Genomic DNA, 12,862 nt, shown 5'->3' with positions numbered 1-12,862 from the left:
ACTGTAGTAGGCTGCATCTCACTGTAGTAGGCTGTATCTCACTGTAGTAGGCTGTAGGCTGCATCTCACTGTAGTAGGCTGTAGGCTGCATCTCACTGCAGTAGGCTGTAGACTGCATATCACTGTAGTAGGCTGTATCTCACTGCAGTAGGCTGCATCTCACTGTAGTAGGCTGCATCTCACTGTAGTAGGCTGCATCTCACTGTAGTAGGCTGTATCTCCCTGTAGTAGGCTGTAGACTGCATCTCACTGTAGTAGGCTGTATCTCACTGTAGTAGGCTGTATCTCACTGCAGTAGGCTGCATCTCACTGTAGTAGGCTGCATCTCACTGTAGTAGGCCGCATCTCACTGTAGTCGGCCGCATCTCACTGTAGTAGGCTGCATCTCACTGTAGTAGGCCGCATCTCACTGTAGTAGGCTGCATCTCACTGTAGTAGACTGCATCTCACTGTAGTAGGCTGTAGGCTGCATCTCACTGTAGTAGGCTGTAGGTTGCACCTCAATGCAGTAGGCTGTAGACTGTATCTCACTGTAGTAGCCGGCATCCCACTGTAGTAGGCTGCATCTCACTGTAGTAGGCTGCATCTCACTGTAGTAGGCTGCATCTCACTGTAGTAGGCTGCATCTCACTGTAGTAGGCTGCATCTCACTAAAGTAGGCTGCATCTCACTGTAGTAGGCTGCATCTCACTGTAGTAGGCTGCATCTCACTGTAGTAGGCTGCATCTCACTGTAGTAGGCTGCATCTCACTGTAGTAGGCTGCACCCCACTGTAGTAGGCTGCACCCCACTGTAGTAGGCTGCATCCCACTGTAGTAGGCTGCATCCCACTGTAGTAGGCTGTAGGCTGCATCCCGCTGTAGTAGGCTATATCTCACTGTAGTAGGCTGCATCTCACTGTAGTAGGCTGCATCTCACTGTAGTAGGATGCATCTCACTGTAGTAGGCTGCATCTCACTGTAGTAGGCTGCATCTCACTGTAGTAGGCTGTATCTCACTGTAGTAGGCTGCATCTCACTGTAGTAGGCTGTAGGCTGCATCCCACTGTAGTAGGCTGTAGGCTGCATCTCACTGTAGTAGGCTGCATCTCACTGTAGTAGGCTGCATCTCACTGTAGTAGGCTGCATCTTACTGTAGTAGGCTGCATCTCACTGTAGTAGGCTGCATCCCACTGTAGTAGGCTGTAGGCTGCATCCCACTGTAGTAGGCTGCATCTCACTGTAGTAGGCTGCATCTCACTGTAGTAGGCTGCATCTCACTGTAGTAGGCTGCATCTCACAGTAGTAGGCTGCATCTCACTGTAGTAGGCTGTAGGCTGTATCTCACTGTAGTAGGCTGTAGGCTGCATCTCACTGTAGTAGGCTGTAGGCTGCATCTCACTGTAGTAGGCTGAAGGCTGTATCTCACTGTAGTAGACTGTAGGCTGCATCTCACTGTAGTAGGCTGCATCCCACTGTAGTAGGCTGCATCCCACTGTAGTAGACTGCATCCCACTGTAGTAGGCTGTAGGCTGCATCCCACTGTAGTAGGCTGCATCTCACTGTAGTAGGCTGCATCTCACTGTAGTAGGCTGCATCTCACTGTAGTAGGCTGCATCTCACTGTAGTAGGCTGCACCCCACTGTAGTAGGCTGCACCCCACTGTAGTAGGCTGCATCCCACTGTAGTAGGCTGCATCCCACTGTAGTAGGCTGTAGGCTGCATCCCACTGTAGTAGGCTATATCTCACTGTAGTAGGCTGCATCTCACTGTAGTAGGCTGCATCTCACTGTAGTAGGCTGCATCTCACTGTAGTAGGCTGCATCTCACTGTAGTAGGCTGTATCTCACTGTAGTAGGCTGTATCTCACTGTAGTAGGCTGCATCTCACTGTAGTAGGCTGCATCTCACTGTAGTAGGCTGCATCTCACTGTAGTAGGCTGCATCTCACTGTAGTAGGCTGCATCTCACTGTAGTAGGCTGCATCTCGCTGTAGTAGGCTGCATCTCACTGTAGTAGGCTTCATCTCACTGTAGTAGGCTGCATCTCACTGTAGTAGGCTGCATCTCACTGTAGTAGGCTGCATCTCACTGTAGTAGGCTGCATCTCACTGTAGTAGGCTGCATCTCACTGTAGTAGGCTGTAGGCTGTATCTCACTGTAGTAGGCTGTAGGCTGTATCTCACTGTAGTAGGCTGTAGGCTGTATCTCACTGTAGTAGGCTGTAGGCTGCATCTCACTGTAGTAGGCTGTAGGCTGCATCTCACTGCAGTAGGCTGTAGGCTGCATCTCAATGCAGTAGGCTGCATCTCACTGTAGTAGGCTGCATCTCACTGTAGTAGGCTGCATCTGTAGTAGGCTGCATCCCACTGTAGTAGACTGCATCCCACTGTAGTAGGCTGTAGGCTGCATCCCACTGTAGTAGGCTGCATCTCACTGTAGTAGGCTGCATCTCACTGTAGTAGGCTGCATCCCACTGTAGTAGGCTGCATCTCACTGTAGTAGGCTGTAGGCTGTATCTCACTGTAGTAGGCTGCATCTCACTGTAGTAGGCTGCATCTCACTGTAGTAGGCTGCATCTCACTGTAGTAGGCTGCATCTCACTGTAGTAGGCTGCATCTCACTGTAGTAGACTGCATCCCACTGTAGTAGGCTGCATCTCACTGTAGTAGGCTGTAGGCTGTATCTCACTGTAGTAGGCTGTAGGCTGCATCTCACTGTAGTAGGCTGTAGGCTGCATCTCACTGCAGTAGGCTGTAGGCTGCATCTCAATGCAGTAGGCTGCATCTCACTGTAGTAGGCTGCATCTCACTGTAGTAGGCTGCATCTGTAGTAGGCTGCATCCCACTGTAGTAGACTGCATCCCACTGTAGTAGGCTGTAGGCTGCATCCCGCTGTAGTAGGCTGCATCTCACTGTAGTAGGCTGCATCCCACTGTAGTAGACTGCATCTCACTGTAGTAGGCTGTAGGCTGCATCTCATGTTTTGGTTATCTGGATCTCCATTAGCCTTTTGTTTACTGTGTTTGTTTAGTGTTAATGTAACTAGCCTAAATATAGATTGATAAAGACATGACACATTCTGCTACCTGCTACTTGGTACAGCTGTTTTGTTCTGTTCTCAGTCGTTCACATTATTAGTTGTATCGGTATTCTAAGCCAAACTGCTATTCAGTAGTTTTGTTGAAAAACTAGGCTACTACTTTCAGCATGTAGCCTAAAGAGCTGTGTGTACAGCTGAATTCACATAGACTGTTTGTAATAGGTGAATTACCCTAGCTATCTTGTAGCCCAGTGGTCATCAACCGGTCGATCGCCGAACATTTTTGTAAAAAACCTTGCGTATATGTAAATGTTTACATATAGGATATTGGTAATGTTACCACGGCTACGTTCAGTAGGCTACCGGTAATGTTACCACGGCTACGTTCAGTAGGCTACCGGTAATGTTACCACGGCTACGTTCAGTAGGCTACCGGTAATGTTACCACGGCTACGTTCAGTAGGCTACCGGTAATGTTACCACGGCTACGTTCAGTAGGCTACCGGTAATGTTACCACGGCTATGTTCAGTAGGCTACCCGTAATGTTACCACGGCTACATTCAGTAGGCTACCCGTAATGTTACCACGGCTACGTTCAGTAGGCTACCCGTAATGTTACCACGGCTACGTTCAGTAGGCTACCCTTAATGTTACCACGGCTACGTTCAGTAGGCTACCCGTAATGTTACCACGGCTACGTTCAGTAGTCTACCGGTAAGGTTACCACGGCTATGTTCAGTAGGCTACCGGTAAGGTTACCACGGCTACGTTCAATAGGCTACCGGTAAGGTTACCACGGCTACGTTCAATTGGCTACCGGTAAGGTTACCGCGGCTACGTTCAATAGGCGAACGTTGCAGATAGACATTCTGTGAATAGAGCCGACGTTGTTCCTTATTCAACATGTCAGAGAGGCATGTTTGTTCTACATGGCATTTTCTATCTGAATGTTCCAAAACATTGCGTCCTGCTTGAACGCGGTCCCCAGGTCGTTAGCTAGAACTTGTTAGTGAGGTAACATGGTGTAGCTTAACCGTTTGTTTAACGCTCCAGTCCGTATGGTAGCCTATAAGGGCCAGAATCAAGCAGTTTCCGGCAAGTAACCAAGTTTTAGGACTGCCCACCATAGGCTTTATGAGTTTAAAATGCATCCTGCCAATGCACCAATAGAAATAACTCTCCGGTATTATGGGTCATGTCTTTTGTACGGTAGCCTATAAGGGCCAGAATCAATCAGTTTTCTCTGAGAAAAAGAGGGAGACTTGGCTTACGTTGGTTACAGAACCTGTATATGAAATGTAGTGGGAAAAGTGGGAGGGTTGAGAGAGACTGCAAATTCAAAAGACCACCTACTTTTCTAGAGCCTACTCGAGAGAAATGAAAACAGACTGTTGTTTTACTATTAAACTCGAGAGAAATGAAATATTTGCTCCCTTGAAAGATACCCTCGTCTCAATGGTGAGTGCCCTGCTTAAATAAAGGGAAAGCAACAAACAAAATGGTGGTGTGTGTGTGTGTGTGTGTGTGTGTGTGTGTGTGTGTGTGTGTGTGTGTGTGTGTGTGTGTGTGTGTGTGTGTGTGTGTGTGTGTGTGTGTGTGTGTGTGTGTGTGTGTGTGTGTGTGTGTGTGTGTGTGTGTGTGTGTGTGTGTGTGTGTGTGTAAAGGGCGTTGGTTTCTTACCTCGGGTTCTGGGATGCTCACCTCTGGCGTACCGTCTGGCTTGTCGCTAACGTAGCTCGGGTCAACGTAGATCTCCTCGTTGCTCTCGACGACTACGTCGCTAACAGGGATGGCCTGCTCAGGTGATTCAACAACATCCTCCACCTCTACGTGCCTACAGAGTACAGGTGAGACATTTTGAGAAGTCTAAATTGGATCCTTGGGATGTTCAACTCTGATGTCGCCCCGTTGAAGTTTAAATGGTGCAAGTGGAACTCGAGTCTCTTTTTAACCTCGTTTAACTACTGATTTACTTAATAGAAGGCACATATGAATAGGTGGTCCAGGTAAGTCATGATACAGATCACAGATTCCCTATGTGAAGTTTGCAGTTGTGCCAACAAAAAAAACTATTTTGATTTTTTTTTAAATTTTATTTTACCCTTTAGTCTACTTTATTGTATTTATACTTGGAATATCGCTTTTTAACAGTAAAAGTTCCAAAATCGCTGGAGGACGTCTTTAAGGTTAGGGTTAAGGTAATCTTTTTCCCAGACATAGTTGCCCAAATGCGTGAAGAGTCTGATAGACCAACGTGTCAAACTTGGCCTTCATACAGAAAGACAGGGAGAAAACTCATAGGAAATGGCTTAATCTACCAAACCATTATAAAAAGGCGTGTTCGGATACTGGAAGCTGATTGGTTAATAGCAGGGAGTTATAGCACTACAATCTCCGTATTCCCCCGGGGTAATGCCAGTTCACAGTTCCATTAGATGTATCAATGCACATCCACTAGCCCACAGCCCAGCCAGTTAATTTATAAACTTAATCTCCCATGTAAAAAAACGTGTCTCGACATTATTTCCACAAGCTACTAGGCTAGCATTCGGATTGCGACAGTTAGGGTTTGTCTAAACCTTCCTGGGTTTCTTTTTCAATCTCCAAGAAATAAGAACGTGACGAGACTGACAGCTTCTGTGAGCCAATTTATAAGGATATAATGGATATATCCAATTAAATGTCAATAGAAAACAAATGGTAAAAGAAACGAAAGTGCACATAGTTTTCTGTAATTTCAGATGCTTGATGTGATCATGTGTGTGCTTTAGTTGGCTAGCTAGAAAATTAGTAACTAGCCTCTATAGCTACATGCCAATTATTTGTATTTGCATAGCAACCATTGCAAATAGAATGGATGGAATGAACTTCCGAAACTCAGAACTAACGACTGGCTTTTGTTAAATTGTATATACAATTTATAAAATAAAAAAAACTGAAATATCAAATTTACATAAGTATTCAGACCTTTTACTCAGTACTTTGTTGAAGCACCTTTGGCAGCAATTACAGCCTCGAGTCTTCTTGGGTATGAAGCTACAAGCTTGGCACACCTGTATTTGGGGAGTTTCTCCCATTCTTCTCTGCAGATCCTCTCAAGCTCTATCGGGTTGGATCGGGAGTGTTGCTGCACAGCTATTTTCAGGTCTCTCCAGAGATGTTTGATCGGACTCAATTCCAGGCTCTGGCTGGGCCACTCAAGGACATTTAGAGACTTTTCTCAAAGCCACTCCTGCGTTGTCTTGGCTGTGTGCTTAGGGTTGTTGTCCTGTTGGAAGGTGAATCTTCGCCCCAGTCTGAGGTCCTGAGCGCTCTGGAGCAGGTTTTCATCAAGGATCTCTCTGTACTCTACTCCATTCATCTTTCTGTCGATCCTGACTAGTCTCCCAGTCCATTCTGCTGAAAAACATCCCCACAGCATGATGCTGCCACCACCATGCTTCACCGTAGGTATGGTGCCAGGTTTCCTCCAGACGTGACGCTTGGCATTCAGGCCAAAGAATTCAATCTTGGTTTCATCAGACCAGAGAGTCTTTAGGTGCCTTTTGGCAAACTCCAAGCGGGCTGTCATGTTCCTTTTACTGAGTGGCTTCTGTCTGGCCACTCTACCACAAAGGCCTGATTGGTGGAGTGCTGCAGAGGATGGAAGGTTCTCCCATCTCCACAGAGGAACTCTGGAGCTCTGTCAGAGTAACCATCGGGTTCTTGGTCACCTCCCTGACCAAGGCCCTTCTCCCCCGATTGCTCAATTCAGCCAGCTCTAGGAAGAGTCTTGGTGGTTCCACACTTCTTCCATTTGAAGAATGATGGAGGCCACTGTGTTCTTGAGGACCTTCAATGCTGCAGAAATGTTTTGGTACCCTTCCCCAGATCTGTTTCTCGTCACAGTCCTCTCTCGGAGCTCTACAGACAATTCCTTCGACCTCATGGCTTGGTTTTTGCTCTGCACTGTCAACTCTGGGACCTTATATAGACAGGTGTTTGCCTTCCCAAATCATGTCCAATAGAATTTACCACAGGTGGACTCTAATCAAGTTGTAGAAACATCTCAAGGATGATCAATGGAAACAGGATGCACCTGAGCTCAATTTTGAGTCTCATACTTCTATAAATAAGGTATTTCTGTTTTTTATTTTTAACAAATTTGCAACAAAAAATAAAATAATGAAACCTGTTTTCGCTTTGTCATTATGCAGTATTGTGTGTAGATTGATGAGGGAAAAAAGTTATTTAATACATTTTAGAATAAGGCTGTAACGTAACAAAATGTGGCTAAAGTCCAGGGACGAGGGAAGAAGTTATGTTTTAGGGAAGTCCAGGATAGGACTAACTGAGTTGACATTGAATATGAACGCTGTGTTATTTCGTTTACCGCTTTTACAACAACTTCAAAGCGGTATCAATAAATTCGCCAGCTAACAGATTGTCTGGTTCATTAGGAAAGATAGATAAAATGAAGATATGTGTTTGGGGTCAATCAGATTTTGTAAAGTTATTTCAGAATATTTATGCGGCTGTGCAGTTTTCCCCCTCTGGTTCCAGTAGAATTAGCATGGTTTACCTCTTGATCTGTCCCACCATGGATACTCGTGCTGATTCTCGGTTCCTGATCTGACCGCTCTTAACACTGAAGGAGAGAGCACACACACACACACACACACACACACAGAGAGAACAGGAACTGTTGAGAAAGAGCACTACCAGCACTGTGAAACACTGAAACGTAGCGTAGCATAGCACTCTATGGAACAGCACTGTGAAACACTGAAACGTAGCGTAGCACTCTATGGAACAGCACTACCAGCACTGTGAAACACTGAAACGTAGCGTAGCGTAGCACTCTATGGAACAGCACTACCAACACTGTGAAACACTGAAACGTAGCATAGCATAGCACTCTATGGAACAGCACTGTGAAACACTGAAACGTAGCATAGCACTCTATGGAACAGCACTACCAGCACTGTGAAACACTGAAACTTAGCGTAGCATAGCACTCTATGGAACAGCACTACCAGCACTGTGAAACACTGAAACGTAGCGTAGCGTAGCACTCTATGGAACAGCACTACCAGCACTGTGAAACACTGAAACGTAGCGTAGCGTAGCACTCTATGGAACAGCACTACCAGCACTGTGAAACACTGAAACGTAGCGTAGCATAGCACTCTATGGAACAGCACTACCAACACTGTGAAACACTGAAACGTAGCGTAGCATAGCACTCTATGGAACAGCACTACCAACACTGTGAAACACTGAAACGTAGCGTAGCATAGCACTCTATGGAACAGCACTACCAGCACTGTGAAACACTGAAATGTAGCGTAGCACTCTATGGAACAGCACTGTGAAACACTGAAACGTAGCGTAGCATAGCACTCTATGGAACAGCACTACCAGCACTGTGAAACACTGAAACGTAGCGTAGCACTCTATGAGGTCATTAAAGATCCCATGGCACTTATCGTAAGAGTAGGGGTGTTAACCCCGGTGTCCTGGCTAAATTCCCAATCTGGCCCTCAAACCATCATGGTCACCTAATAATCCCCAGTTTACAATTGGCTCATTCATCCCCCTCCTCTCCCCTGTAACTATTCCCCAGGTCGTTGCTGCAAATGAGAACGTGTTCTCAGTCAACTTACCTGGTAAAATAACGGTAAAATAAAAAAAAAAAAAAAAAAAATGGAACAGCACTGTGAAACACTGAAACGTAGCGTAGCACTCTATGGAACAGACCGATTATAATAATAATAACAACAATACATGATATTTCTATAGACTGTCTTTGAAACACAACCTAACGTTAAAGAAGTGGTGTATTGCTGAACGCTCCTCACCTCCACTCTATGGCATGGGCAATAGACTCAAAAGACTTGGGTCGTCCTTTCAGGAAGTTCTGCATGCTGTGTAGCATCTCCATGGCACTGCCTAGAGAGAGAGAGAGAGACCCCACAGAGCCCCAGGACAGCAACACAATTAGACCCAACCAAATCATGAGAAAACAAAAAGACAATTACTTGACACATTGGAAAGACAAAACAAAAAAACTGAGCAAACTGTAAATACTATTTTGCCCTAAACAGAGAGTATACAGTGGCAGAATACCTGACCACTGTGACTGACCCAAACTTAAGGAAAGCTTTGACTATGTACAGACTCAGTGAGCATAGCATTGCTATTGAGAAAGGCCGCCGTAGGCAGACCTGGCTCTCAAGAGAAGACAGGCTATGTGCTCACTGCCCACAAAATGAGGGGGAAACTGAGCTGCAATTCCTAACCTACCAAATGTATGACCATATTAGAGACACATATTTCCCTCAGATGTATGGCCATATTAGAGACACATATTTCCCTCAGATGTATGACCATATTAGAGACACATATTTCCCTCAGATTACTAACAGTGTGGACTGGGCCCTACCTTCCACCACGTCGATCACCACCAGTCCTACAGTAGTGGGGAGGAGCATGCTGGAGGCGGTGTGGACAGCGATGGCCCCGCCCATACTGTGACCAACCAGGACGATGGGGGGAGGGGCCTCTCCGTAGCACGCTCGCACCACATTGGCCACATCCCTAGGAGTGGCGGGACAAGAGGGACAGGTGAGAGGTAGAGGGACAGGTGAGAGGTAGAGGGACAGGTGAGAGGTAGAGGGACAAGTGAGAGGTAGAGGGACAGGTGAGAGGTAGAGGGACAGGTGAGAGGTAGAGGGACAGGTGAGAGGTAGAGGGACAGGTGAGAGGTAGAGGGACAGGTGAGAGGTAGAGGGACAGGTGAGAGGTAGAGGGACAGGTGAGAGGTAGAGGGACAGGTGAGAAGGTAGAGGGACAGGTGAAGAAGGTAGAGGGACAGGTGAGAGGTAGAGGGACAGGTGAGAAGGTAGAGGGACAGGTGAGAAGATAGAGGGACAGGTGAGAAGATAGAGGGACAGGTGAGAAGGTAGAGGGACAGGTGAGAAGGTAGAGGGACAGGTGAGAAGGTAGAGGGACAGGTATAGGTAGAGGGACAGGTGGGAGGTAGAGGGACAGGTGAGAGGGACAGGTGAGAGGTAGAGGGACAGGTGAGAGGTAGAGGGACAGGTGAGAGGTAGAGGGACAGGTGAGAGGTAGAGGGACAGGTGATGTACAGGTGAGAGGTAGAGGGACAGGTGCTGTACAGGTGAGAGGTAGAGGGACAGGTGAGAGGTAGAGGGACAGGTGAGAGGTAAAGGGACAGGTGAGAGGTAGAGGGACAGGTGAGAGGTAGAGGGACAGGTGAGAGGTAGAGGGACAGGTGAGAGGTAGAGGGACAGGTGATGTACAGGTGAGAGGTAGAGGGACAGGTGATGTACAGGTGAGAGGTAGAGGGACAGGAAGTTATGTCCTTATGTTTTACAGGTGTGTATCTTCTTACCTAGACATGGTCTGTGTGGAGAGGTCGTCTGACTGACGTACCTGGGTGGAACCTGGAGAGCAGGAGAGGTAAACGCGTTCTGTAAACATTGGGTTTTGAAGTCTTTATGATGTGACTATATTAAACACTATGGACGCGGATCCAAAATGGCACCCTTATTGCCATGACTAGTGCACTACAATCAAATAGAGTGGCATTCTGAGATTACCTTTGCTCTCTGAACTCACCGTGACCCCTGAGGTCCATGGCGAGCACCCTGCAGGTCACCCTACTGGCTATGGCTGTCTGGAGACCGAGGAGATGGAGCGACAGATAAACAAGAAAAATGGGTTTTATAACAGGAACGGAAATCTCAAATGCTGGTCAAGAGATAAGCCCAGAGTTTATAGATGACGTGGAGACCGTATGGACAGTTTAGACAGAAGCAAAAGAAAACAGACATTATTTTTTTTACAAGAATGGGAAAGGTGTGTAAGCCGTTTCAAACACTGGTCAGTAAAAACACACAAAAAAAAATGATGGATTTTTTTTTGTCTAGACAGTTTAAGAGTAATGGGCCAGGTGGGACTGAACCCTGTGGAACGCAGGTAACCCTACAGGATTGTGAACATTGTTCACCGAGCTGTAAAAATAGTATTATAAAGATAGTAGACTCACAGTAAAAACAGCCCAGGACAAGGCAGAGTGTCCTCCTCCGTGCAGCAGAACCAGTAGAGGTCCGTCTGTTCCGTTTCTGTAGACCCTGAACACATCTCTGGTTTCTGATGGTCCGACTGGGATGTCCTCCGATTGGTCAAAATACTGCCTCCACGACACCGCTGAGTAACTGGCGGAGGACAATACACAGAGTTAGTGTGTGTGGGGGTAGTGTAATGTGTGTGTGGGGGGGGGGGGGTGTAATGTGTGTGTGTGTGTGTGGGGGGGGGTGTAATGTGTGTGTGTGTGTGTGGGGGGGGGGGGGGTGTAATGTGTGTGTGTAAAATCACATTTTATTTGTCACATGCGCCAAATACAACAGGTGTAGACTTTCCAACAATGCTGAGTTCAAAATGAGCAAAAAAATATGTTTTATAGTAACACATTGCCCGTGTGTGTGTGTGTGTGTGTGTGTATAGCCTGTCTGTGAAATGTGGATATGATCGTTTATCAATGACTCTTACAAGAACCAATTTCAAAGACGGTGAAATATATTATTTATTAGCTTTCTGCCGGTGATTCTATCCCATTCTAGAATGCATACAGGCCCCTTTAGATTAGAACACTAGACTAGAACGTAGACAGAACCCTCTAGATTAAAAAAAACAGAACACTAGACTACAACACAAACAGAACCCTCGAGAACACAGAACATTAGAACACAGACAGAACACTTAGTCTAAAACACACAACATTAGACTTTTACACTGACAGAACCTTCGAGAACACAGAACACTAGACTAGAACACAGACAGAACCCTCTAGAACACAGAACACTAGACTAGAACACAGACAGAACCCTCTAGAACACAGAACACTAGACTATAATATAGACAGAATCCTCTAGAACACTAGACTAGAACACAAAACACTAGGCTAGAATATAGACAGAACCCTCTAGAACACAGAACACTAGACTAGAATATAGACAGAACCCTCTAGAACACAGAACACTAGACTAATATAGACAGAACCCTCTAGAACACAGAACACTAGATTAGAACAGAGACAGAACAGTCAAGATTAAAACAACTGAACACTCTAGAACACAAAACACACTAGACTAAAACGTTTGACAGAATCCTCAGGAAACAGAACACTTTAGAACACAGACAGAACCCTCTAGAATATAACTCACTTCTCTGTGTCGAAGCTGTCCTCCCACATCCTCCTGGGTGGCAGTGGACAGGTGTCAGGCTCAGCCTGTGTCTCTGGCTGGGGGTCCTCGGGTACCTTCAGGGGCTCTTCGCCAGGTAGCTGGGGCTCTGCTACAGGCAGCGTCGGGTCTGCAGCAGGGTGTGGTAGCTGGGGGTAATCTGCCGGCTGTGGGGCTCCTAGACCTGGAGAACTCGTCTCCACCTCACTGCGTACCTCTGCCATCGACCAAATGACATCTAACCATGTGGCACGAAGCCTAAGTACCCACCAAGTACACTACAAGTACCTGACAGGACAATGTGTGGGGTTCGTCCCAAATCTCACCCTTTTCCTTATATAGTGCGCTACTTTTGACCAGGGTCATCGGGTCAAGCAGCGCATTATATGAGGAAGAAGTGCACTATATAGGGAATGTGCTACCATTTGGGATACAGTCCTAGACAGATGGTGCGGACAGGTAGCATCTGGGATAGAGCGTCCTATTGGTTAAGGGCCCTAGGGAGTGTGTGACTTAGGTGACTGCTGACCAATGGTGTACCCCCAGAGAAGGCTGTGTGAGACGGTATGATGTGCTGGGAGAGAATTCTAGAACT

At 46.6% G+C, this 12,862-nt stretch overlaps 1 protein-coding gene across 1 annotated transcript in view; it reads right to left on the bottom strand.

Annotated features, from left to right (window-relative positions):
* The window catches only part of LOC129835557 (protein phosphatase methylesterase 1-like), a 35,926-nt gene extending 23,404 nt beyond the window's left edge, over positions 1-12,522 (bottom strand). Inside the window, exons 1-8 of the mRNA XM_055901243.1 lie at positions 12,250-12,522; positions 11,073-11,241; positions 10,643-10,700; positions 10,416-10,467; positions 9,444-9,598; positions 8,860-8,950; positions 7,581-7,646; positions 4,700-4,853 (exon numbers count right to left, since the gene is read on the bottom strand). Of these exons, the coding sequence (XP_055757218.1) occupies positions 4,700-4,853; positions 7,581-7,646; positions 8,860-8,950; positions 9,444-9,598; positions 10,416-10,467; positions 10,643-10,700; positions 11,073-11,241; positions 12,250-12,491 (987 nt within the window). The 5' untranslated portion in view covers positions 12,492-12,522. The remainder of the gene's footprint in view (positions 1-4,699; positions 4,854-7,580; positions 7,647-8,859; positions 8,951-9,443; positions 9,599-10,415; positions 10,468-10,642; positions 10,701-11,072; positions 11,242-12,249) is intronic.
* Positions 12,523-12,862: the final 340 nt, after the last annotated feature.

The sequence above is a fragment of the Salvelinus fontinalis genome, chromosome 36, assembly GCF_029448725.1.
Source record: "Salvelinus fontinalis isolate EN_2023a chromosome 36, ASM2944872v1, whole genome shotgun sequence".
Lineage (NCBI taxonomy): Eukaryota > Metazoa > Chordata > Actinopteri > Salmoniformes > Salmonidae > Salvelinus > Salvelinus fontinalis.
The sequence above is the reverse complement of the archived record's forward strand: the minus strand, read 5'-3'. Positions and strand labels throughout refer to the sequence as shown.